The following is a 27,292-nucleotide window of genomic DNA, read 5'->3' as shown; positions in this document are numbered from 1 at the left end:
TGAATCTTTTTGAAGTCCCTGGACTCATTCCATTCTGTAGCAGGCTCTTATGCCACAATCCAAGGTTGAATTGAGTTAGTGGTTCTTTGACTTAACCCCATGTGAAGATGCTGGTTCTTAGACCTTACAGATGTTATCAGTTTTCTTTGATCCCTGGGTCAACTGGAAGTTGGCAGAGATATTATTTGATATGTGATCACCCCAAGGCAAAGAGGGTGAGACTGAGAATCCAGATGACAGACACAATCACTAATCTGATCACAGGGCCTTATTGACCTGATAAAGGGTGCCAGGAAGCCCATCCTTTGGATGGTGCCTGTCCTACTTGCCTACTAGCTGGCCAGACTGATGGGAACTGAGAGAGTCAGGGAGGAAGTCACCTGAGGTCTGGCCTTTCCCAGGTGTTGGCAAAGCTCTTTAAGAATCCCAGTGGCCTTGGCAATGCAGGGGTGGCTGGTCATCACAGCAATGTAGGTTTTCTATGGGCTTTATTCACTTCCTGTCAGTGGGAGTCAGCCTCATATTAGCTTTACTGTTGTGCTTACAAATGTCAGCGTGAGTCACAGAATTTGTCAGAAGGTCTGCTTAGAGTTGTACAGGTTGGGCTTAGGGCAATGCCAGCACACACCATCATGGTGATGTAGTCATTGTAGATGTACAGAATTGTGATGATAATTTCCAGCAAATGGTAAGAATGTGCCTTGAGAAAGAGACACCTGTCCTGAATTGTCACAAAATTGCCATCTGGAGTAGCAATATGGATGCTTACATGTGTTCAAGGCAAACTTACAAACGGGAAACCTGAGACACATGGTGGGGAAGGATTTATATCCAGCACAGATGGGCTGGCAGTAGAGGTGGCCTGAGAAGCTAGTCCTCCGCTCCTAGTGAGGGCGCCCTGCTTTTCCTCTGTGCTGGAAACCTCTCGCTTCCTTCTCGCAGTGTCTGTGACAAGGCCGACGCTCTGGCACACCTCCCTCACTCCTAATACCCCTCTTGCTGTGACAGACACCACCGGCTGGCTCCACCCCTTTCCCCCCTTGTTCCTCTCCCGTCACCGCGGCCGTACCTGTCGTGAACTGAGTGGTGGCAGAATCGCTCTCGTTGGTCCCGCGGACGGCGCTGACTGACACCTCGTAGCGGGAGCCGGGCCGCAGGGCCTGTACCGAGTATTGGCTCAGGGGAGGCTGCAGCCGGAAGGTGGTCCTCCCGCCTTCCCCGCCCACCAGGCCGTATTTCAAGAGAATGAAATCGACTTTGGCTCGAGGGGGGATCCACTCCACAAAAGCCACGGTGTCGGTGACATCTCGAACCAGGATCTGCGTGGGGCCGTCAATGACTAAGAAGGATCAAACAGAACAAAAAGTTTGAGTGGGATATAAGCCTTGGGCGTCAGCTCTCCCCTCCTTAGGGAAATCTGGTCAATCAGAGAAAGGATGGGTATTATTATTGCATTTTACAGATGAGGAATATGAAGGCTGTTTCCTGAGGACCGAATCTTGGTCTAATTCTTCTTTTACCAGGCTGTAGTTTTCAGGTGATGGCACTGCCCAGTCTGGGCAGGGGAGGGGCGCTTGTTAGCTTGAAAGAGTCGGCCCTGTTCCTTTCTGGAAGTCATGGGACAGGGAACTGAGAATTGGGTTTCTGGCATGTGTCTGCCACTCAGCTGTCACCTTCGTTGAGCCCTGAGGAGAGATCTAGGAAATGACCAGCCCATCTAAACATCCGAGACTCCCAGCTTGGTTGCCAAAGAAGTCATCACAAGTATTCAAAAGATGTCCCTGTTCAGCCACTCCAATAGCCCAGTCAACACAGCTGCTAAGACCGTTTAAAAACCCAACAGATATTTGGGTTTGTGGACATGAAACACGCCTTCTGGGTAAACTTGCTCCTCTGGTTAAAAGGATAAAAAGGACCTCAGCTTTGGAACAGCCTCTTAACGGGTATTTTTCTCCACCTGTTCTTGCATATTTCTACACCAGAAGGGGGTTGCAGTCACCTCTCCCAGGCTCTCCAGTGTATGTCCCTCATAAGCTCTGGCCTCTGGCATTGTGCAGGTCACGGCAACACCTGGAAAGCTGGTTGGTTTCCTGGAGGGCCCACCACCTGTGGTTCCAGCACCCACTTGAGGTTCTGTTCATACTGAATTAGATAATGGGGAGGTGAGGGAATGTAGAAGGAGAAAGAAAAAGAAACAGCCAAGTGAGGAGAATAGGAAATGGTCTTCTCAACTTCTCATGGGATGTCTGCATGGCCAACACACTCTTGCCTCCATGTTTTCATTTATTATTGGGACTATACCCTTCTGGCTGGAGCTGATTATTAACATTCATATTCTTTAAGGACTTGGAATGAAAACCAGAACTCTGGTTCTCTAATTAGCCTGTGCTGAACCATGCAGAGCCAGAGAATGGTGCAGCCATTCTCTACCATTCTAATACTGATATAGAAAACATTTGATCTGGAGAAAAGGGGAAACTGGGAGAAAGGGAGAGAGGGAGAGAGAGAGAGATAAAGAGAGAGAAGCAAGTGACCATGCAGAGCTTCTAGAAAGATATATGGAATAACTTGATTGCTGATGCTCCATTTTCTGGTGCAAGTCTTTTATGAGGCCCAGATGCATTTCTGGCCCTGGGGTTCCCATGAGACACTCTATGTCCTTCCAGTAAATTCTGTATTTTGCTTCAACTAGTTTAAGTAAGTATCTCTTCCTTGTTACCAGAGAGTCTGGACTAAGGCTTGTTTCTAAATGGTCCACACTGGCCCACCTCCTACTCTGATTCCAAAATGAAGTTTCTCCCTCAGGACTGTCTTAAGCGGACCTTGAGTCTCTCAGTTTTTCAAGGTTTAGCCTTTCTGGGCACCCCTCCCTCTTTCTGGGTTTTAGCCTAGTCCTGTCTTCTCTTAAGCTGCTTAGGGCTCTTGGTCCAGCACCAGCTAAAATGAAAATAACCAGACCACTTGGGTGCCACCTGGTTTGGAGTTAAAATGAAGTCCTGGTTTTCGTATTTGAGGTAGTAATGTGATTTAACAGAACATATCCAGTTTCTTTTCAGCATGCTACACTTGGTGGCTTTAGATAACTTAGGCGTTTCACATGTATTTTAACTTAATTATGAAATGGAAGTGGCCTCCTAGTTGCTGTGTAAGCATGATATCTGAAACATAGTAGACACTCAGTAAATGAATGCCGAGTAAATGAAATGAATGAATGATCCTCTTTATCCATGAGAAAGAGGGGGAAGAATTTCAATAAACTGGAGTTTTTTAGTGGGGGAAAAAAAAAGGTGTCAGGGAAATGTACCTGACCACAAAAGGCTTTTGTCCTTCAACTCTTTAAGCAAGAAAACCCTAATCATAATGGATTGAACATATTAGAATGTGATTATGTAGCGCAGCGGTCTTTAGCTGCAGGAGGTCTTGTAATTTGCATTCACAAAATGGCCTGCCTAGAAGAAAGCAGCCTGGGTGCCTGATGAGGACACAGAGTTTCACAGTTGGGGGTTGGTGTAGGTCCGACCTTAGCAGAAGGAAATAATTAAACATTCGTTTCCTAAAAACAGCACACAGAATTGGGAGCCAATCATCTTTGTTGCAACCACTCTCGGATTCTGCCCTTTGGTTGGCCACTTAGTAGCAATGTTCCATTCCAGTCAAGGAGGGATCAGCTTGCTCTCAGCTTTGGTCCTAATTTCTAAACAAGCACAAGCCCTGCTCAAAAAAGTAAACTGGAATAAATGTTTTTCCATTTCTTCATGACTCTGTAGATGAAGCCAAAATATTAAGGACATATTTTCTTAAACGAAAATAATTCTGCCTAGCTTTACCACAAATTTCTAGATCTGGAATTTTAATTTCAATCTTAAGGAACTGCCAAACCAAAAAATACTGCAAATGTAAGAATGTGATTTGACTATAAAACTAAGGCAAGGTTGCACTACCTTCTCTACGTTCTCTCTCTCTCAACATTCTAGGAGAAAAACATTCCTCAACTGCAGTATTTTCTATCCTCTTATGAACCATCTCCTTTTAGCCTTTTGTCTTTTACTAATACTTTCTTAATATCAAATCACAGGAGTAGCCTGGGCACCCTGAAACATTTCATATCAGAAGAGGGGAAGCTGCACATGCTATTCTGGGGCTCATCACAGGACACCCCAAAGTTTGGCACCTTGGTGTGCTAAGTACTTTAAATTAAAGGAGATTGAAAGAGCCTCAGAAACAGCCCCCTAAGCAAGGTCAGTCCTCCCATCCCCCGACCCTCCTTCTCCCTTTGAGGTGATTCACAGAAACCAGAATTCCTCTTCCCCAAGGTGGGTAATAGGAACTAGAACTCTTCCCCAAAGTAAGTCATAAAACCTAGAAAGGTCACTTTCTCCCTCCTCCCTTCTTTCTTGAAGACCCTCATTCCAGTAGGGTCCTGCCCCATAGAGGAGGTGGAGAAGGAATGCTTCACAGAGAGGCCAAGAAGAATCTGAGCAGACAGGCCTTGCTGGGTCTCTCCCTTAGACTATTACCAGTAGCTCATAGCTGTTTGTCCGATTACATTTCTACATGGTTCTCCATTCTTCCCACAACCTAAGCATAAAAACAGACGGTTTCCCCCAGGTCTTCGGATCTTCATTTCTGAAGGCTCCTGAGTCACATGAAACTTTGATTAAATAAATTACAAAAACTTAGCTGGGCATAGTGGCATGTGCCTATAGTCCCAGCTACTCAGGAGGCTGAGGCAGGAGAATAACTTGAACCCAGGAGGTAGAGATTGCAGTGAGCTGAGATCATGCCACTGCACTCCAGCCTGGGCACCAGAGCAAGACTGCATCTCAAAATAAATAAATAAATATATAAGTGAGTAAGTAATGCTTTCTCTTGTTAACCTGTGTTTAGAGATAGAAGTGTTGTTGTGACCCTTATATGATGGGTGAGCAAGGACATCACACCTTTTGGCCCCACATCATCAAATGTCAATTCTTCATGTTCCAGCATCACTTTGGGGCACAGAGCTGTGGAAAAACCCCAGCCACTGGCCTTGTGGAGGGATTCCTACAGAGCCCTTTAGGTTTTATGGTTATGGGGTTTCTTCTAAAGCATACTATTGGGATCAGAACAATGGTTTGAAAACTTTCTGGGTGGTAAACTTTTTTTTTTTTAAAGGACAAAATCTTAAATGGATGTGCAAAATATAAAACAGATCAAAGTAGAGCCACCCTGGTTGGAGGGATGGAAGAGGGAGTAATTAGTGGTCTGGCTCCCCACCGATCCTATTCTCCAGGTACTGCCATAGAACCCTGGTGCATGAATGGAACACAAGCTACTGCCACAATCATTCCGAACCAATGTTTGCTAAACTGAGCTTAAGCCTGGGCACTTGATGCTGTTTGGTTTGGATTCAGTAGCAGAGCATGAATCACGAATCTATCAACGTGGTCTCATTACATTGTGTTGTGGTTCCCATTTCTGGCTACCTCGGCGTTTTGTCCTGGACTTAAAACTGGCTTTCCAATATGTCAATTTCTGTTTATGAAAAACACATAAAGCTATACCAATAGTCACCTATCTCAATTTCTGTTATTGACAGGGCATGTTGCTTAGCCTCTGAGTTTCAGCTCCATCAATGATAAAATGAGAACCAAAAATTATGCCAGATGCTACTTATAACTTTGGAGACATTCTTGGTGAGGTCATACATTTATACATCACAATAGCTCATTTACAGCATTGAAGTTGAACATCCTTTGTTAGCTAAGGAAACAATAAGGCAAAATATGACAATTAATGAATCAATCCTGGAAGTATAATGATCTTGAATGAGGTGAACTGTGGGGATGAAATTATAATAGACTTAAGCCATCACCTTGAACAGTGACCTAACCCATACCTACTGATTTTTGAATGACTCGTTTCCTACCACTTTTGCTTCTGAGTATGTTCTCTGCGTATATGTGTGTATACCACGTATTGAGCACTTACTCTTATCGGCACAGAGCTGATCATTGTGTGTTTTATCTAATTCCATCCTCATATTAACTTAATGAAGGAGGTATTCTTGTTTATCATAAATTATTCTTACTTATCTGGTAAAATAAATTGAGGTTTGGGAAGGTTCATTGACTTTCTCCAAATATCATAGGTAAGCGTGGGTCAGCTCTTGCTGCTTCCAAAGCTCATGACACCAGGGGCTGACAAATGGGGCTCCTTAATAAGATCAGAAGGAATACAGTGGAAATATTACAAAAGAATTGTCTCCATGGAGCGCTCTCCCAGATGTCAGTGCTTGTAAGGATGAGTAATAAGATGATGAGCTAAGGATCTGGTAGAGTAACTCCATCGCCAGGTACCAGAATTGTCCCAGCTCTGGGAGAAATTCTAGCACTTCTTTTGTCTCTCCACTCCTTGGGCAATGTTGTGGTTCCTTTTCCTAAGTGAACTAGCACATAGCTATAGAGAGAAGGGTTGGAGGCACTCACCTGTGGAGACGCTGGCCGAGGTAGGGGGGCTCCGGGCTTGTTCTTTCAGAGCCACCACATTGACAATGTATTCCTCCCCAGGCTTTAGCCCCGTCTGGTTAAAGGATGTAACATCGCTGGGGACCTGAGCAATCACTCCTCCTTCATTGTTCTGGACAGTGGGGAGATGCAGAGAAAGGAAAGGAGAAAAGTCACTGGGAGAGAAATCTGATGAGAGAAAGATAAAGGTGTGGATCACTAACTGTGAGTTGTGAATTTGAAATGGGGGTTATTTCTGTTTCCTCCATGCTGACAGCTGAGTGTCTGGGGCCAGAAATAACTCCCCATAGACTCCGTAAGAATGACACTACTCTGTGAGGATTTGGCAAATGGAGAATCAATTCTTAAGAACATTTCTTTGACCTCTCCTGAGTTTGCTGAATTTGCCAATAAAAATTGGTCATGAGGTAGTGTAGATTGGTGCTTGCCAAAGATCAAATGTTTGATGGTTATGGTTAACATTCATCACAGCTTTTTGGCATTTACTGTAATGAACATGCCTTTGGCTATTTAGAAGAGGATAGTCATGTGTGTTTGTGTGTAAACATCTTTATATACACACACAACACATTTCAAATTAAGACATTCCCAGATAATTGTTTATAAACCAGAGCTAATATTTTGATATATCTGGAGTTTCTCATGACGTTACATTCAGTGTGAATCTGTCAACGTCTTGTTTCCTCTTCACTCAGATAAATTAGGACTCTATGACACAATCAAATATGAAGTACAAAGAAAGGAAAAAGGAAGCTTAGAAAAAGATAACCCAAAGAGAAGAAGGAGACAATTTGGTAGAAGAGGAAATGAGACAGAGTAACTTGATAAGATTGGGTCCAGAATTTATTATCTATCTTTCCACCGTATCTTTCCCTCTCTCTCTTTCTCTCCATATACTTTCTATGAGTGTCCTTCGAAATGGAGGAGACAAGAGAGCCTTTTTTGGGGGGCCTGCCATTCTCCCCTATTCTGTGGCCTCTATTTATGGTACTCAGGGTGCCTAATATATAATTTATAGCCATACTCTTATAAATCAGTGTGACAAATGCCTGCCAGTGGTCTCAACCTACAGGTCACAACAGTTATTAAACCATGTGACCATGCATTTGGCCTTGGCATTCCCTGGTCAGACTCTCTTTTAATTAGAGTTAGTTTTGCATATTGGATATATGTAACAGGAGAGCCTGGCATAATTTTTTTCTTCTGAGCAACAAGGTGACATGATTGTTTCAATTGTTACATAACTCAGTTGCCTGCCATACCTTATTTATCACTGTAACTCAGATAAGACATATTTGTATAGATGTCTGTTTAGATATCTTTACCTTGCTGTGATGTGACTATGGTATGACTGTATCCACATAAGAGAATGGGGCATACAGGTTTAGTGAACAGAGCCCCAGGATAGGAGGTGAAGACCAGGTACTCATTTTAAGTCTGTCACCCAACTAGCTGTATGATGTCCTTCAAGTTTTCTGAATCGTAGTCTCTATAAACTAAACTAGAGGTAAAATGAGGGGTCGTACCCTGTGAACTTGAAGGTCTTTTGTAACTCCAACAGTTCATGGCTCTAAGAATTTTGAAGTAAAAGGATGGTGAAATCATAGTCTTGTTAGCCAAAAATGTGTCATCTGTCATTAAGTCTGATGAATGGCTGAAAAAATACTCTTTGACGTTGAAGAATAAAGACAGAGGGAAGGAGTATGATTGAGCTTTATATCTTCATGAGTGGTATACTTAGAGAGGACATTTGTAGTTTCAACAAATTCTGGAAATCTAGAGCCAGGCATGCACCTCTGGCAATTTGGAAAAGTTAGTTTCACAGTTAAGAAAATAAGTAAAATACTGCTTTAAAGAGTAGAAAGGAATCTTGGGACACTTTAAAAGTCACAGGCTAATAATATAATTCATAAAAAATGTTGCTAAATTAAGAGGTTACAAATTTATTATGAATAACCCAGGAGAGCCAAGGTGTTTTTGTGTTATGCCTGTAACCTTTAGAGATTGATGCCATGCAAGCTGACTCTTCTTCGGTGCACCTCTCTGCACAGAACGAAGCTTTTGGCTGATTATGTGACTGATTCAGTTTGGCTCCTCTTATGTCCTAAAGAGAAGCCCCAATTTTTTGAGGGTCTGATTTTCATACTTACTAAAACCATGGCTCATCAGACCCCAGAGTTATCTCAGCAGAGAGCTGGAGTTGGTGGCTGCTTCCTGCATCCTCTATTCTGCAAGGCCAGGGTGCCATGCTCAGGATTACTCTTGTCAGTGGGTCCTTTCCACATATTTGTCACAGAAATGTTCTATATTCCAGACACCCACAACATGCCATATTGTGTCTTTAATGGCATGGAGAGAGATACTGGGTAGTGCTTTCCTTGCTGCCCCTGATTCCAAGCTAAAGGTACAAAAACTCCAAATAAGTCTGTTTGGCAGTCTGACGGGTGAGTGTTACCTTTGGAATGAAGCTGATTTCCCACCCATCGAAGGAAAATGAGAAGGGCTCCCACTGCACCTCCACGGTGGTCTCTGTGATCGTCTTAAATTGTAGCCCTTGAGGAGTGGAGAGATCTGAAACACAGCAATGTAGGTGACAATGTCATGGCTAACCCTTGGGACAGAGAGCATTGCCTGGTGCTTTGTCTTGATGGATTCCCTCCACGCCATGGGTGTTCGGTGGTGTTTGGTGGACAATCCCAATCTTACTGCAGACACAGTGAGTCCTATGTGCAGGATCAGCCTACCCCATTATGGCCCTAGTGCTCGGTGTTGATAGAACATATGGGTTAACTTAAACAGAAGCTATATAAACAATGTTAATGCTTTGTATTACATTAATAGCTTACTATTAAAATGCAGAAATCACTTTCCTTATCTTACTAATGTGGTAGGTCTTGGCATTTCGTATGTAATATAGTGCCTTTTTCTGAGGACTTGGGCATGGGCAGTATCTTTAGAAGCTTTACAGGATTCCTGGGAGGCACTATGATGGCTTCTATCAGTGTGCTCATTGTGCATACAGGAAAAGGGAGGCACCAATTGGAGCAAACCAATTTCAGGATTAATGCTAAAGTGATTTCCTTGATTGTCTGATGTACATTGAGAGTATTTTGTTTAGCTCAAATCACTAAGTCTAGGATGGTCTAAATTTTTCACTTCATGTATTTCCCTCTTTTCCGTCCACCACTGCTTCTCCCCCAACCACACAGACACATACACATGCGTAGGTTTTGTGAAATGGAAGTGTGCTTGTCCTAATGGAGTTCCAGTTATCAGCCCTAAAATATGACAGCATGACTTTTCTCAGTTCTCTGGGAAGCCTGCTCCCATTTTAGCTTTGCCTCTCATGGGCTATTCCCATTGGAAAAAGGACAGATTTTCTTATCCTTCCTGTTTGGAAGCGTTCTCATGCTTTTTGGTTGGAAAGCAGGACTGACTGTGAACCCACTTGAAGGTGTGTCAGGTGGTTTACATGATTTTGTCCTTGTCACCTGGGAGCGTGCCTGAAGGGATGCCCTGAATTGGCATAATAAATGCCACAGGAGATGGAAACCTCATCACTGCGTGTGCATGTGGATCAGAGAGGAGACGCTTGGGAGTCAGGCCAGGCACTTAGGGCAGTGACTCATCCCAGAGCAAGGTGGGGAAAGCAGCAGATGGTGACTTGCCTCTCTGCATAATCACTGCAGACATTTAAAACCAGTTCTCAGGCACCAGAGGAATTCTTTTTTAAAAAGGTCCCATATAGCTCACGCCTGTAATCCCAGCACTTTGGGAGGCTGAGGCAGGTGGATCACAAGGTTGGGAGATCAAGATCATCTTGGCTAATACGGTGAAACCCCATCTCTACTAAAAATACAAAAAATTAGCTGGACGTGGTGGCAGGCACCTGTAGTCCCAGCTACTTGGGAGGCTGAGGCAGGAGAATCGAGTGAACCCAGAAGGCAGAGGTTGCAGCGAGCCGAGATCATGCTACTGCACTCCAGCCTGGGTGACAGAGGCTCTGTCTCAAAAAAAATAAAAATAAATACAAAAAAAGTCAAATGTAAGCAGAGATAATTATAGGCATATTAATGGAGTCAGCACTACTCATCTCATAGCGGAGTCCAAAATTATAACAGAATTTCTGTCACCTGAAAAACAAGGGGACCAGATGACTTCTTATATTCCTTCCCCTCTGCCTGTCTCTGTCCTTCCATTCTTCAAGGCGCAATTCAGTCCTGGAGCTTCCACGAAGATTTCAAGGCTAACTCTTTCTACCTTGACCTTTTCCGTTTCTGAACTTCCATGGCATTTGTTACCCAAATACCATCTTACCTACACAAAATGGTCATAAGTCCCAATTCCTGGCCCAGGGGCTTTCTGAATTCTAGAAGGCTTTTATTTTCATGGTCACTTCTTGTTCTATTTCTTGTTATTGCCAGAAATCTCTGTATCACTCATACCTTATCTCCTTTGAATGTTCTCTTCTCTCTTCCCAGAATTTAATCAGATACAGCCCTTTTTCTTGATCTCTCCAAAGACTTTCCACATAAGGCACACAGGCATTTGTGTGCATGCAGGTTTTGCAGTAGACTTGTGGGGATGGGAACTTCTCTTGCCTAAATTCCTCTGCCTGGCTCTTGAAATTCTAAAACAGGCTTATTTTATCACTTTAAGAATTCAGAGGGGTATAAAGAAAAATAAAATAATGTTGTCTCTTATTCCACTCTTTGATACAGTCAGTGTTAATAATTGGTATGTAATCTTTTATATTTTTCTGTGCTTTAAAATATACAAAATATAGATACATATCCACAGAAGTTTCCTGTTATGTATTTAAAAGCTGTTCATTTCTTATGGAGAGAAGTTTAGCTTGTTTTCTGTCTCCATCTCTCTCTCTTCCCTGTGAATCCTTCTAAACTATGCTTAGGACTTCAACTTTTATAACTAAAATGAACTATTAAGATATTTCGCTAAATAAAAGATCTGGAGGAAATTATGCCACTTCTCTATCAGGAGAAGGGGATGTTATCAGCTGTGGTTTTAAATAAGATTTGTTCTCGCTTTGCTATACACTTATGGTTGAGAACATACCATTTTAGCACTTGCTTCTATTTCATATCTCCTTGTTTTGCATCCCTAACTAGATTCAATGTCTGTAGATGTCTCATACTTTCCTTGACTTCTAATCAGAGTCTAGCTTATAACAAGTCAGTACTCAATAATTAAAGTACTTTTTGTCCTTTTGGTTCTATAATTTATGAAAGCTGCCTGAATTTGGAAACTCTCTTATTCGGAAGTGCCTTTCTAATGATGTACCCTTTCTAAATGGGTCACATCTGTAGCCCTTCCCCTCAAGGGCAATGACTATTCCAGGCGTCCCTGAAGAATTGAGAAAAGACGCTGCTATCATGAATGCCCATGATCTTATGTAGGAAAAAAGAAAAATGAAGCAGGACGGGGAAATGGTACGTACGGGTGGCCACCTTGGCAGTGATGGGAAGGCTGAGGATGTTGCTAATGACAGCGTAGACGCTGATGTTGTAGGTGAGACCTGGCTCCAGCTCCGTGATGATGATACCACTCCAATCTCCAGGCACCCGCTGCTGGAGCTGGAGGCCCCCCAGGGCCGTCGGCTGGTAAGAGATCACATATTCCGTCACTGCCATCGGCCCGTCCCATTCCAGCTCAATGGACCTGTCGCCGATACCAGCCACTCGCAAGTCCTCTGGAGGGGCAACTACCGGGAGGCAATACACAGATAGCATGAGCTCAGAGGATTGCCTTCCCCAACCTGGACTCAACTTTCTTCCTCACATCTCACCCCCATGCCATGTTTATATGTTCTGCTGGGCTCAATGGCTTTAAGTGATTCGTAACTTCCTTTTTGGGCAGGCTCTTGTCTTTTTGGTGCTTAGTACCCCAATCTCCATAAGGTCATGAACTAGTCATGCACTGGAGCCAGCTGCTACTGGCTTGTAAAAGCTGATTTTTAAATTTTCAGGACCATTTCAAGACTGTTGTTGAATACAGCCATCATTAAAGATTCAATTTTAGAACCTAACAATTAAGTAAATTATATTAAAAACAAAGGTAATAGATACTCAAAATTTATCACTTACAAATTATTTGACTACATTTTAATATTATCTATACCTTTAAGATAATTTATGTGTGCTCTATCTGTCTAGTGGAAATATTCTGGTTGTACTTTACTACACGTCTGTTTCCAGCTCCATATTTAGTGATGTCATATTGGTAATTGAAATTGGCCGTGGAGATAGTATTTACATCATGGAAACTGGCAAATGTTATACAACAGGGCTTTTAAAATATTTTCCTTTAGAGAGCGAGGTTGTTAGATATTTAACAGCACACCACTGGCCAAAATTTTTGATGGTTTAATAAGTTATTGTCATCAGATTACGCTGGGAGCCAATTTCTGACTCGGCAAGTGGAAATAAAAACTCATTCCTGATTATCTTGCAAATTATGAGAAGCCAAAACATTAAGTCCTGGATACCGTGGCCTGAGGAAGACACTCAACAACCCATTATTGTAGAATTTTCCCTTTTAAAAGAAGACCACTTATGTTCTGAAAGAAATCTATCTTGTGTTAAACTAATTTTTATTAGCCTTGATCTTGGAGATGATGATAAAGAAATATTCTTGAGGACTTTGCTTTTCTTTCTTGTCTGATTCCTCAAATGCTACTTGGAGTCACCAAAGGTTAAAACACATTGGAATAGACTTTTGTGTATTATTGTCTTGGAAAGTGAAGATTCACCAGTGTTGTGGCCATTAAATAATTAAGCCTTTAAGATTAACTAGGAGGCCACCTCCAGTGTGTCTGTAATTAGACCTGTCCCTAGATTAAATCAAAGATCAGGCCAATATTTAAATAGTTGTTATTAACTTATAAATGTATATGTAGTGGAGGATTCAATTAGTTGAAGAGTTGTTAGGTTTTGAATTTCTCCCCTTAATCTCACCCTTCCCCTTTACAAGCAGATAATCTGAGACCAGCTGTGTTGTGCAGGACGATGTGAGTGGAGAGTGCTGTCTCCTCATTGTACTCACACATGCCCCCTCAAAACCTCAGCAAAGTCAGATACCAGGAGCCCTTTAACAGATCCAGATTCACAGGATAAAATCAGCAGCATATATATGCACTGTTGGACATTTGCTTCAATTGCTTTTGCCCAAAACCATTAATCGAATAAAACAGTCTAGAAAGCAGAGCTTCCTTGAGGATGGCAAATGTTGACCAAACCAAAAATTTTAAAAATGTTTAAAGTTTATAAAGCTAAAGAAGTGTAAATGAAATTTAAACTTTCAAATAATGTTTTATAAACTGGATCACCTATAGTTCTGACCTTATTAAAGCTTTAAATTTCACTAAGACCTTTGGGACAGCCTATTCAACACATACAGAATGACTCCTGGGCCATGAGGAGAAGGGTTGATATTTAGAACCTGTCAGGATTTTGCATGATTATACTGAGCATTTTTTATGCACCAGGTACAATGCTAACCACTTTTACGTAGATTATTTCATTTCATCCTCGTACCAACACTATGGGATTAAGGTATCATTATTACTTCTGTTTCACAGATGACAGAATTGGGCCACACAGTCAGCTAACATAGAAGCTAGAATTTGAATGCAGGCAGAATGACCATAAAACTTCTTAGCCGATATACAATGCCACTTTATGTTTACATAGCATTTCATAGCCTATAAACTATTTTCAGATATAGCGTCTAACTAGAATCTTAAAAAATATTTAATAGCAGCCCTATAAAGTAGTTCATGTAGACATAATTGTCCCAGATTTACAAATGAGGAAACCGAATCCCAGGTTCAGGGATGTGCCAAAAGTCGGAGAGTTGGGTAATAGCAGAACTGACTCTGAAACCCAGATCTTCTACATTTATCATTCCTTCCCCTACAATTTAGATAGCAGGTTACAGATTGCACCAGATACCTTCTTTCATTTGTACATGGCCTCCCAAAGTAAACTATCTTAGGAGTAATTCAGATGATCTTAATAGATGTGATCTCTAGACTTGTGCTCATCATAGAGGTAAGAAAATTCTTTTTAAACAGGTTCTCTAGTGCCTGCCTCTGTGATTCAACACATTAACTCCAGGTTTCCTATGCAGGACTTTCGTCATAGTGGCAGAAATGGCCACTCCAAATTTCAAGTCACCAACAATTATTTTGGAACAACTCGGTGTATTCCTTTTTACTTCCTTCTTCAAAGCTAATATTGACAATAGAGAGTGATCTAAGAAGAGCATTTTGGGATTTTAAAGCAAAAAAAGAGGTGCAGAAGGATTTTTTTTTTTTTTTAAATCTTGGCAACTTAGCTTGAGGCCTGAGCCTGGTGGTAAACATTGCCTTCACTTCTGACTGAGAAAGCAGCAACTGGTGTCATTCGTGGTGGAAGTGGTCTTGACAGTGGTGGCTCGATGGAGGAGACCACCACCACTTGCACTATAACTTAGCAGCAGGTATGTATACTAGGCGTCAGTAATCCTTATAAAAGAAAATTCTATAGAATGATACTGCAGACTATCAAAGAGCTTCATGCCTTAATTCAATGAATTTATGGTGGGTGTAAAGTATTCTTAGCCTTACTTTCTTTGAGGTGTCAACTTTGAAACTTTTGGAAGGCAGGCTGTTAAAGAGAAATAAACTGTGGCTTGAGGAATCAGGGTTGCTTATCTGCAAAGATGCCATGCTGTTTCCTTTTTAGATCTTGCATAAATGTTGCACTTATGTGGTGAGAGCAGTTGGAATTAGTTCCATGATGTGTCTTACTCCAAAGAGCAAGTAGTTTCAGGTGCCAAAGTTTGGGCTGGCTGCAGTGTGACAGAGCAAAGGCTGACACTGATGAATCTCTGCGGGTCTGACTGAAGTCCAGGGAACAGCTTTCTGGATTGTCTCAAGACCCTGCTCTGATGGTTCTTTTATCCTGCTGGCTCCGGGGGAGTTTTGGCCAGCTCCCTGGCCAGCCCCCGCACTAACCACCATCAGTGGGGGCAGATGTGGACAAATGGTTGAATGTACTTCTCCACCGTACCTCTGACACCTCATTTTTAAAAATCATGTGATGGGGGCCCAGCTTTCATATCAAAAGGCTACTTCTTTGTGTATGTGGCTTTAAAATTTTTATTTTTCAATTATATTCTACTTTGCATTCCAGAGAAGATAAAAGAGTGCTAGAAGCTGGTAGGAGACCAGGATTCTTTTTCTTATTCTGCCATTAATTAGCTGTCTGGCTCTGGGAAAATCTGTCTCACTGACTGCTGCTTTTTAAATCTGTAAAGTGAGAAGCTTCTTTCTAAAGCCCGTTTTAAGTTCTCATATTCATGAATGTTTTGTTCTATTATCTCTACATGGGCAGAGAACGGAGGTAGAAGTCTTGAGATTTTGTCCCATGGCATACTATGAGCACAGATCAAGGCTAGGAGTCAAATGTAGTGACTGCCAACACTATACAATTGTGCTCAAGCGCCGTGGACCTAGGGGGCCTCAGAATGACATCTACACAGTGGGCAGCTATTTTCTGTGCCCTTGCCAAAGAGAAAAGAATGCCTTGTAAGGAAATATATTTTGTGGCTCTCAGTGTTTTCACCTTCCTAACCCTTCTCTCTCCTCTCCTCATTCCTGTGGGCAATGGGAATATCATGCTGTGGTGTGTGTACCTGGCCAGGAACGTCAAACAGTAGATAAATAGCTCCTTCTCCTACAGCCTTTTCACAAAGAGCAAGCAAAGTAGCACTTTAGATAATGACCTAGATACTTCTCTCAAAGAGACCTGTAGCACTTGGTTTAAAAAACAGGCCTTAAGAGCAGACCTTCTGCAAATGAGTGCTGGCTCTTGGGTTGCTATAGGAACAGATGGAGATTATGCAACTGTCCTTTTTCACATGCTTTGGGAACCTGTAAAGTAATTTATCTGGGCCTATTGAAGTGTTCCTCAAGCAGCACAGAGGTAACATGTTGTAGGTAACGTGCTCATAGTTTGGACTTAACCCAGTTGTAGCTATGCTAGCAGCTGCTGCGTCTTCCCTGAGGTAGCCAGGAGGGTTTATCATCGGTTCAGTGTAAATCCTGGATTAGATGAAGATTTTGTTTGCAAATGAACCCATCCTTGTAGAAAGGTAGGGTCAAGAATGTAACAGGTATGTTCAGACAACCAAAGATTAAGCCTACTAAGAAGCATGTGGGCTACAGAATAGCATTAACACAGAGATGGCCCAAACTGACCCTGGGCGTCCTCCAGATGGGGCATCATGGAGCCTGATCCTCTGGATGGGAACTGGAGCTGTGTTTCAGCCTGGCTTCCCAGAAGGTGCCTGGTGATTTTGGATTCAGAAAAAATAAGGCCTAACTTCTGCTTGAATTTCACTTTGAGATAATTGGTGTGGTGACTACATTTTTAGAAAGATATTTCAATTCAGTAAACAAAATTGGGAGGCTAAATGAAATAATTGGATATGGAAAAAGTTAAGGAACATTAAATTTTTTCCTAAGCAGTGCATTGTTGTTGTTTTTCTTTGCATTATTACCATCAATTTTGAAAATAATTTAAGTTGAAGTTACACGTGCAGGAAAGTTGTCTGCCGGGTAGGAGGGGGTAACCCTGGCACACAGAAGGCTGGCGAACTTGGCTTACCAGGCTTCCCCTTCTACTGATGTCACATGACTGATCGGAAGATTCCTAAAATTGCCCCAGTAGAGGGTTTAAAATGTTTATTTATTTATTTATTTATTTAAAATCATCTCAGTGGGCCCTCTGAGCTCCAAATGGAAAGGATCAACCACTTAATCTGTACTGTTTAAAACTGATTTAGTCAGAAGAAGATGAGCTATTGTGAAAAAATAAAAATAATCTGATTTGCATCAAAAAGACAATCAGCGCCAATGAGATACTGATTTTTTCTCACTGTTGGGCTTAGATCCCCATTTTAGGACATCACCTTTCTATTGGCTTTGACAGTGAAGACTATACATATCCAGGGTTGGTTCTAATTTGCTAGACAGTTATCTGGAACAAAGTGAGTCATATTCTTTTAATATTCTGTACTAATTGTTAGAATGTTGTCCAATGTCCTTAGTACTTTATTCCTGTTTACGTTTAAGTCCTTGTCTACAAATACTCTCCCCACTAGAATCATTTCATAAATGAATAACACCTCGCAATCTGTAAGCTCCAAGATAATCAGAGAGCCTTACAGACTAACCACCATCTCTTGCAGTAGCATTGTGGAAGGCATTCCTGGAATATGGCAACTGGTAAGGGAGATAATTTTGAGTGGATGGAACACTGGGATCCCTCAGAGTTAGAGAACGGCCTTGGCTAAGGTGGTCCCATGACCTCACTATCTACCCTCCCCCACCTCAAGTTCAGTGACGTGTTGTCATCATTGTTACCATTGCCTAGTCTCAGGGGTAACAATCCAGCTCTCAGCCTGAACTTGACCTTTTGCTATTTCCATTCTTTATCCCCTTTAATCTGCCTCATCAACTATTATTGACTCAAGAAATCGCAGCTCTCTTGGAAAGCAAATGAGTCCAACCCAATTGGGAATTATTTTGGCTAAAATTCACCTGCCCACTCATCTTTCTTCCCCAGCTAACTGGAGGTATCCAGCTAGTTTGCTGGACCACCCTTGCCAACACCCCAGAGAGTTCCCCTGCCTACCTGCTGAGCAGTCAGGGCCCTGGTAGCCCTCTTCACAGATGCAGAGCCCCTCCTCACAGTGTCCTCGCCCACTGCAGGCATTCAGACACTGCCGCTGGCTGCAGTCCTCACCAACGTAGCCCTCCTCGCATAAACAGGTACCGTTGGCACATCTCCCCTTCCCCGAACAGTCCCCGGGACACCTCAGTTCCCTGCAGTCCTCGCCAGTGTAGGGCTCTTCACAGACACATTCCCCGTCCACGCAGAGCCCCCGGGAGCTGCAGTCTGTCGGACACCGCAGTTCGGAGCAGTCATCCCCGCTGTACTCGCTGTCACAGATGCACTGGCCATCCACACACACCCCCCGGCTGGAGCAACCCAGCGGGCAGTAGGGCTCCGAGCAGTTCTTGCCAAACCAGCCTTCGTTGCAGATGCAGCCACAGGACTCAAAGCTAAAGTTGCCGTGGCCACTGCAGTGAGGGATATAGTCCAGTTGTCCTGGAATGGTCAAGGAGAAGGTCAAAGAGCAGCAGTGTCCTCTCCTGTCAATGGTGCTGGGGAAGGATGGGCAAAGACCTCTACTCATTCTCTGACCAGATTTCTGTTGCTGAGAGTGAAGCTCAACATAGTTTGGTACACATTCAATTTAATAAATATTTTCACCTAATATGGGCTTTCTGTGCCTAGCACAGGGCTGGGGGCAAAGGTGAATGAGATCTTGTCCCTTGTCCTCCAGGAGCTCACCTTCAAGGTGTCTTAGGGTGGGTTCCCTAGAAGCAGATCTTCGATAAAGATTCATGTAAAAGTGAATTATTGGAAGGTGTTCCCAGAAAAATCTGGTAGGGAAGAATGGAAAATCGGGAAGGGAATGTGCTCAAGCCCAGGTGCGTTATCAAGTCAAGTCCCAGGAGAGTCACTTGGGTTCAGTCCTGCTCTGGGCAGTGCAGGTCACATCTCATTGTGGGTTAAGGTCTGTCCCTTATGGCGTGCGAATCCCCCAGCCCCTCATTCTCTTTGGGCAGTCCAAGAACTTTCCAACAAACTGAGGACAGCCCTCTGACAAGGACTTCCAGGTGTTGGCTATGGGGACTGTGAGGGACCTGAGGGGCTGTAGATTGAGCACTGAGTCCACTGTTCGGAGAAAGGTCTTATGTGTTACAAACCTGTCCCGCTCCCTCCCTGCCTGCCAGCTGACTCCCTCTGCTCATTCATCAAAACCCAGCACCAGGCTTACTTCAAAGGCTCCCCAGGACCTTGCTCTCATTTAGTTACTGTTTGCTATGACCCCTTTAGGATTCTATGCATGTGTCTGTCCTAGCCCTTACTGTGGGATAACTACAGTGGCTAATTTATCTCCTAGCATGACTCAGGTAAACGTATTAAACAAATACAAATGGAGTACCTGCTGGCATCCTTCTTTGCCCTCGGCCCTGAGGATATGAAGTCTAGTAAGTTACATCCTTTTTTAATTCTGCCACTTCATGCTGCCCCCATGAAAATATACTTTACTGACATTACTTAACTTAGCTCTTCCTTGCGGATATTTTTTTTTCCGTGTTTGCTAGGAATCCTGGTGAAAGGCTGGTAAAAAGTCCATTTATAGAAGCCCCAGCTTCCTGAGCTGCAGAGTCCATGCCCATGGAAACCTAGGACTTTTCCCTATTCTCCTGCTCCATTAAAAAGACCAAATGACCTGACAGTTGTCACTGAAGCACAGGAGGACTGGACTTGCTCTCTGTTCTTCAGATTGTTTATTCATAGCACTGGTTATGGGGAGGAGAAGGAGGTGAGAGAACCCATGAAATATTCTAGTCCTCAGTGGATGCCTCTTCTTGCTGTGTCTCAGGGTGAATGTGTGAATGTGAATCTGCAGCTGTGGGCCATCCAGGCACTGTGAAAATTTCACTCTGCCACCTCTTGCTTTCATCCTGTAAAAGCCTTGAGATCATGGACCCTCAAGGTCCATGCTTGAACTCAAGACAAATGCCTCTTGTCATCAAAGAACTGAATTGCATGGGGTCTAAGGTACCTTTTGGGAGAGAAAAGCTGTGCACAGAGGGGTGCAGACACAATTCCGACTCACTGGGGTCAGCTGATAACAGCTATTGCTTATATGGTACTTAGAGAAGCCAGGCTGACATCCGAATAGGTGCTTTTATTGTTAATAACTTCTCGTTGCTCTAGCCTAGCACCATTTGTAGACGAGGAAAGGAAGGCGCAAATATGTAACTGCTTAGGTCATCAGCTAGGAAGCAGGAGAGCCAGGATCTGAACTTGGGAATTCTGACTCTGAAGACTTACTTATGTCTTGCAGAGAGGTAAAGATAAAAACTCATAAGGATTGCTAATTAGGGGGTGGGCAGTGTTAGAAGTAAATCCCCTGAAATTTGAGCCTTTTGGAGGGTGCACTAAGCTGCATGTGTTGTGTGTGAGAGCATGTGCATGTGTGTGTGCATGCATGTGTGTGTGTGAGTGTGTGTGTGCATACGCTTCTGTGTGCTCATTGAGGAGGCAGGGAAAAGATGAGGACAGGTCCTCTGAGACCTTAATGGCTATCATCTACTCAGATGGGAGAAAGGCTGCGATTGAGTGAACAGAGCACCTGCATTCTCTAGTCCCTCAGGTTAACATGGATAGATATCAATTCAACAGCCTGTGAAAACCAAAGATGAATGCAGACAGACATCAAATTCCCTGCTGGCCATCGAAGTTGTTGTGCTGAACCGATGTACCATTACCTGACTCATCCCCCCAAAATCAGGTTAATGTATTTCAAACTGGCTACGCAGTGTAGAGAATCCCTGAACTGAATCCCTTGGGAAGAACTGCACTTAGATCTTAGAGACATATTAACTGGCGGCTACAGACTAGGGCACTTTTTTCCCTTTGACCGTGTGAAGAGATGCTGGGGTTTTGCTGGGAGTGCATTTTTGCTGGAAGTGCATTGCTCCTTCTGGTGCACTCTCCCTCTCTGCGCAGCCCTCTCCTTCCCCTCCTGAGACCACACTGTAAGCTCCCAGACTCTACCTGTGGCAGCACTCTCTTGGCAGCAGTTGGCATTGCACTGGTCTCGCAGCACCGACACCTCCCTCTCCAGCATCTCGATCCGGCTCAGCAGCTCCTGCAGCACCTGGGCTGAACTGGCACATGGGCAGACCTTTTTGGGGAGGTTGATCCTGTGTGTAAAGGTGACCTGGCTCTCGTGGTCTGAGGTCTGGCCTGTGTACTCTGCCAGAGTCTCGTCTTCTGCACTCACCTCCTGCTCAGCAGAGGCCTCCAGCCCCGAGGAGCAGAGGCTGTCCAGGGGCACGTTAATGCTGTACACATGGTTGAAGACCACAGGCTGCTCTTTACTGGATGTGTTGTAGTTGGCAATGCCTCCCTCCTCCTCCATTGACTGTCTCTGCACCCTTTCTGTGGTGACCTCCAGCTGACACTCCGAAGGCTTGAGCATGGAGCCCAGAAGGATCAGGTTGACGCCAATGAGCATGTTCTTCAGAACCACTGTTTCCCCATCTGCCCCCATCCTCTCAGCCAGAGCTCTGGGTTCAGGACCAGCCTGCAGCACACAGCATGGAGTTGTGCGAATCTGCAAGAGAAACCAAGGAAAGAGACAACCTCTGAGACCTATGCCTTGGCACCATGGCTCTGCACAAGCCGATAAAGCTCAGGAATAGGCAGCCAGAGATTTTCAAGGAGGGGGCGTCAGGAAGGGATAGTGGCTGCCAAGGTCATAAAGTCCCAAGACTTTGTTCCCTAGAGGACTGGATCTCTGAAAATGGTCACTGCTTCTGCATATGGCTGTTTTGTTTTCTCAAAAGGCTTGTCTAGAACACATGGGTCTGGTCCCATGGTGGGCAAGTGGTTCCTGGAGGAAATATGAGGCTGGGGGCTGGGGCCCTGTGGATGGGCTGTTCCTCAAAGGAGAACTCAGAGTTTCTTTTCACTTCCAAGTGAGAAATTGGATGAAGGGGACCAGGGAGCCTTGGGTGTTCTCTCCTATTTCCTCAGACTTTTAGTACAAAGGGACCCTGCCAGCCACTTTAAAAGAACTTCATGAGTTCCTTTCAGCTCATCTATTCATACAAGTTGTCTTCACAATAACCAACCAGGCAAATAATATAGCTCCAGGTAATTGTGATTGTTAATAATCCTTGGGTACATTTGTGATGATCTTGGGTTGTATGAGCTGAACTTTCTTTTAATCTTCTTGTTAGTATCATCCCCGTGCTCTGTGACCACAAGGTGCTTTTCTTCCAAGTTCCTGTTTAAATTGCTAAAATAATGAATTAGCTCCTCTGCTGGTTACCTAGTCAACAAGAACCGTAGAGTACAATAAATTCACTGGGATGCAAATCAATTTTACAGAAATCATATTCCCTTTGTATTCTCTATGCAAAACAGAAAAGAGATTTACAAACCTTGGTTCTAAACGTTAGAGCTACTAAGTAGATTAAGGACTAAAGGACCAGTGAGTGTGACTATGGGTCTGAGAAGGTCACAACTAGAGTTTACTGCATTTACTTGGTACAGACTGTGCTATGCCCCTCACACATGAGCTTACATGACCCTCAGGACAACCTCATGATGGGACACTATAATTAGCCCCATCTTATAATGGAGGAAGTTCTGCCAAGAGAGGTTAAGATTTGAATGCAAGTCTGACTGACTCCGAAACCTGTGTTATTAGTTACCATGTCCCAGGGCCTTTCTTGAAAAGAGTGTTCCATTTTCTCTTGTCTTTCATGGAAATTGTATAATATCTAAGATCTTCCCAGGAATATTGCGATTAGAAAATTTTGCTAGTATCAGATTCAGTGTTCTTTTCTCCATGAGCATTCTTCTCTCATCATTTCCCTCCTGCCTCCTCAGCTCTTCTCCCAAATGCAGGCTGAATTCATGCCCCTCTCTTCCATGGCCCCCCTCTGCAGCGCTTGCCATGTTAGACTGTGGTTTTCCTTTGCCTGCTTCTCCCCACCTGGACTGCTAGGTCCTTGTCAGTCAGACCCTGTCTTAGCTGCAGTGTGTGAGCTTTGCTCCAGGATGGCGAGAGTGCTCAGTGCATAGTTGTTGAATAAGTGGATAAGTGGATGCCTGGAAGGATGGAAAGATGAATTCATGAAAAAATGCCCAGTGAGCAAAAGGTTAAATCATTCTCCAACTAATTTAATCCCTCTCCATTATCCTCAAGTTAGATACTGGTCTGTTCAATTTCAGTTCTGAACAATGCCTGAGGGTTGATTTTATTAGGAGTAACCTGTATTAGTGCCTAGTATAAAATCCTGCCTTATTATTCAGCCCTTACATTATACTGGACTATATTCTGTCCCTGCTGGGACAGGGAGCAGAGCAGAGCTGTTGAGACTATAGACTCTGGAGCCTGTAGATTCTTTGTTGAGGTTTCATTTTCATTTTCTCAGCACTTTCATTTTCTAGCTGTTGGAAGATTACTTAAGCTCTCTGTGCCTCAGTTTCCCTGTTTATAAAGTGGAGATAATGGTACTTATCTTACAAGTTTGGAGTGCTAATGAAATTATTATCTGTATAATATTTACCCAGTAACTGGCATTAATTAACATAAATAAATATGGTCGACAAGTGGAATAATTGTTCTGGTTCCTCCCCTAGTCAAGGACTTCCCTGAAATCACTGGAACATATGAAACGTCTTATCCATTAGTGCACAGCAGAAAAGCCCGATCCTTAACATAGCCTTGTCCAAAGATGGGTGAAATCCTTGGGGCAATGTGGGAGATGGTGATCTGTTGGTGACTTCCAAAAGAGGTAAATCAGCCTTGGGGATAAGTAGCGCGACATGTCAGAATCAAATTGCCCTCCTAACTGTAAGCTCCACCCAAACCCCTCTCATCCAAGGCTCTATGTGCCTTGCCACTTTCAGATCCTCTAGGCATTACCTTCTTGAGTATCACTTCTGCAGTCATATCATTGAAAGCCTCCCAGGTATGACTGCTATCAGTCATTTACATACAGAAGGGGTCTTACCTGTCTTCCTCATTGAACCAGAGTTTGTTTATCTGACTGATGTGGATATTGCTGAATAATTCTTCTGGGAATTGCAAAATGATTGCATAACACCCCATAGCACTTAACAGCTTTTTTGTACATAGTTGACACTTAAAATAAGTTAATGAATAAATGACATTATCAATGAAAAGGAAGACGAGTGACAGGGAAATTAAGAGAGAAAAATGTTAGGTCCTACACTTTTAGGTCCAAATTGACAGCTACAAAATTACACAGAGAGGGAAAGGTGCAGCTTTATGTGTGAAAAACACCAAATATTTTAGTCAGTAACTAAACTTGCTATGAGTAGGTCAACAGTATGATTTTTGTAACCCCCGAAGTCTTATTCAAACATAGGCTTTGTTAATGAAAATATAGGGTAAAAGATAGACAAGGGGCTATGTTGTTCTACTCTTTACTGCACTGATCATTGGTTGCTTCTAGATGCCTGGAATGATGAAGGGACTCAAAATCCTGTAATATGAGAGGGATAAGTTTAGCATTTTGGTCTAAAGATGTGAAGACACGGGGTACATTTATTTATTTATCATCCATTCATTTGACAGATATTTACTGAGTACCTACTATATTCTGGTCTTTTTCTTTATAGAAGTTACATTCAAGTGTATGTGCCTGGGTGGGTTGGGGCAGATAAATAAATACCAGAAATAATTATATATATCATATATAATGTATTATATAATACAAATTATTTAATATTTAAATGTGAGAATGCAACACACATGAGCTTGTGTTTGTGTCAAGAAGTGGTAACTGCTATGGAGGGCGGGGTGGTAACAGGGCAGAACAACATTGTATAGTGATGGTCGGGCCAGGCTTCTCTGATAAGCTGACAGCTGAGAGGAGACACGGCGGATGTGGGATGGTGAGCTGAGTAGATGGTAAGGGAACAGTGAGTTCGAGGCTGTGAGGCAGGGGCCGGCCTGGTGATTTTCAGACGCATTGTGGCTGGGGCCAAATGAACGAGCCCTGTGGGGAGATGAGGTCAGAGAAGTAGTGGGGGCCAGGTCATGCCCAGCCTTGTAAACTCCTGTAAGTTCTTTGGCTTTTACACTGGATAGACGGTCACTGTTCTCAAATGCATCCACATATCAAACGTTTATTATGCCCTAACCTGTCCTTGAGAAACTCTCATTGTCATGGAGAAGATGAAAACACGAGTAAATATAACGACAATGCAATGCAATAATCACCATGACTTGTTAGTCATGTTACATAGTCATACATCAACTGCTCTGAGAAGGCTGGAGAAGATGCCAGCAACTCTGCCAGGGGGTTGCAGGGAGGGGCACGCAGAGGGGGTGGCGTGGCCACCAGAGCCGATGGCCAAATATTTCTGACCTGGTTTTCCAGGAGGACTGTATCTTCCAGCCCCCTCTTGGTTAGGTGAGGCCAGGGTACTAGTTCTGGCTGATGAATTGTGAGAGGAAGTGGTGTGTGTCTTTTCTGGGCTGGTGCATTAGCATTGCTGATGGGAGACGCCCTAGAGCTTTCTCTCTCCAGAGGTGACTGGCAGAGTTGAAGATAGTGGCTGCTCTGCTCTGTCAGCCTGGGTCCCTCAGTAACCATAGTTTCTTGCTGACTCATAGTGAACATGTCTTGTGAGAAATAATCTTTTGGTATTTGAAGCCCAGATTTGGGGATTCCTTTTTCCTATCACGTAACCTACCCTATCAGGTGATAATACCAAACTTGACTTTAATGGATTATTCTTTAGGTAGAGAAGGCTAAAGTTCATTTCATGTAGAAGAACTTAACGTTTGCTAACGCTATATGTGCAAGAGCATGACTTGTTCAATGAATGCAAGTATTTGAAGGGTTGTAAAATGCTAAGCTTATGGCAAAAGATGTCAGGGAGGTGGTATCCACCAAATGGAGGAATCTACAAGGAAACAGATTTTAGCTCAACATACAGACTAGCATTGCTAAGAATGAAATCTACCTGGTTGTCATGGTAAGTAGTGACTTCTTGGTCACTGGAAGTGTTCAGGTACAAGCCGAAACACTATTTAATGAGAGTGCTGAAGAGGGGTTGTTAAACATCAGATGAGCGATTGGGCTAGAATGAACACTGAGATCTTCTGTTTCCTGATACTTTATGAATTCTTGGTCTCATTGGGCTTTGAGGAGCCTACCCACTATAACACTGTTAGTTTCTTACGGCTGCCGAAACAAATAATTACAAACTGAGTGGCTTAAAAACAGCAGAACTTTATTCTCTCATAGTCTGGTGGCAGAAGTCCAAAGTCAGGCATCAGCAGGGTTGATCCTTCCTAAGGGCTCCAAGAGAGAATCTGTCCCATGCCCCTCTCCCAGCTGCTGGTGCCTGCTAGCATCCTTTGCCATTCCTTGGCTTATAGATGCATCACTCCAGTCTGTGCCTGTCTGTGCACCATGTGCTCCTTGTTTCTTCATGCTGTTGTCTTCTTGAAAGTACAGCAGTTTGTAATCCTAGCACTTTGGGAGGCCGAGGTGGACAGATCGCGAGGTCAGGAGATCAAGACCATCCTGGCTAACATGGCGAAACCCTGTCTTTACTAAAAATACAAAAAATTAGCTGGGTGTGATGGCATGTGCCTGTCGTCTCTGCTACTCAGGAGGCTGAGGCAGGAGAATCACTTGAACCCAGGAGGCGGAGCCTGCAGTGAGTCAAGATCATGCCACTGCACTGCAGCCTGGGTGACAGAGCAAGACCCTGTCTCAAAAAAAAAAAAATGTATAGCAGTCATACTGGATTAGAGGAACCCCTCTACTCCAGTACGATCTCATGGTAACTTAGCTACTTATGTCTACAATGATCCTATTTCCAAATAAGGTTACATTCTGAGGTTCTGGGGAATAGGACTTCAACACATTTTCTTTGGAAAGCTGGGGCACAATTCATCCCATAACAAGTACTAGCAGCAATTGGGCCAAGCTAAGCATTTTCATTGTATTATTTTATTTATGTCTCACAACAACCTATAAGCTAGGAAAGAGTGATATTTAGGGGTCAAAATATTTAGCAACTGGTATGGTTTGGGCTGCAACCAATCAGAATGGGACATCAGCCCATCAGACTTGC

The 27,292-nt window shown here is 43.4% G+C and overlaps 1 protein-coding gene and 1 long non-coding RNA gene across 5 annotated transcripts in view; one reads left to right on the top strand and one right to left on the bottom strand.

The window, feature by feature from the left end:
• The window catches only part of TNR (tenascin R), a 408,221-nt gene that overhangs the window by 55,819 nt on the left and 325,110 nt on the right, over nucleotides 1–27,292 (bottom strand). For 2 of the 3 annotated variants that reach the window (XM_032291652.1, XM_032291653.1), the window contains exons 3-8: nucleotides 21,212–21,773; nucleotides 18,206–18,682; nucleotides 11,965–12,228; nucleotides 8,962–9,077; nucleotides 6,468–6,618; nucleotides 1,070–1,339 (exon numbers count right to left, since the gene is read on the bottom strand). In XM_032291652.1, the coding sequence (XP_032147543.1) occupies nucleotides 1,070–1,339; nucleotides 6,468–6,618; nucleotides 8,962–9,077; nucleotides 11,965–12,228; nucleotides 18,206–18,682; nucleotides 21,212–21,710 (1,777 nt within the window). In that variant the 5' untranslated portion in view covers nucleotides 21,711–21,773. Of the gene's footprint in view, nucleotides 1–1,069; nucleotides 1,340–6,467; nucleotides 6,619–8,961; nucleotides 9,078–11,964; nucleotides 12,229–18,205; nucleotides 18,683–21,211; nucleotides 21,774–27,292 lie in introns of those variants that run through there. The other variant, XM_032291654.1, reaches the window with a different exon arrangement.
• The window catches only part of LOC116560297, a 232,072-nt gene that overhangs the window by 163,887 nt on the left and 40,893 nt on the right, over nucleotides 1–27,292 (top strand). Inside the window, exons 1-3 of one of the 2 annotated variants that reach the window (XR_004272892.1) lie at nucleotides 1,335–4,238; nucleotides 6,549–6,694; nucleotides 7,211–7,322. This is a non-coding gene — a long non-coding RNA (uncharacterized LOC116560297). Of the gene's footprint in view, nucleotides 1–1,334; nucleotides 4,239–6,548; nucleotides 6,695–7,210; nucleotides 7,323–27,292 lie in introns of those variants that run through there. The other variant, XR_004272891.1, reaches the window with a different exon arrangement.

The sequence above is a fragment of the Sapajus apella genome, unplaced genomic scaffold (assembly GCF_009761245.1).
Source record: "Sapajus apella isolate SASKATOON/1434 unplaced genomic scaffold, GSC_monkey_1.0 scaffold25, whole genome shotgun sequence".
NCBI lineage: Eukaryota > Metazoa > Chordata > Mammalia > Primates > Cebidae > Sapajus > Sapajus apella.
This window is presented reverse-complemented; position numbering and strand designations above follow the sequence as displayed.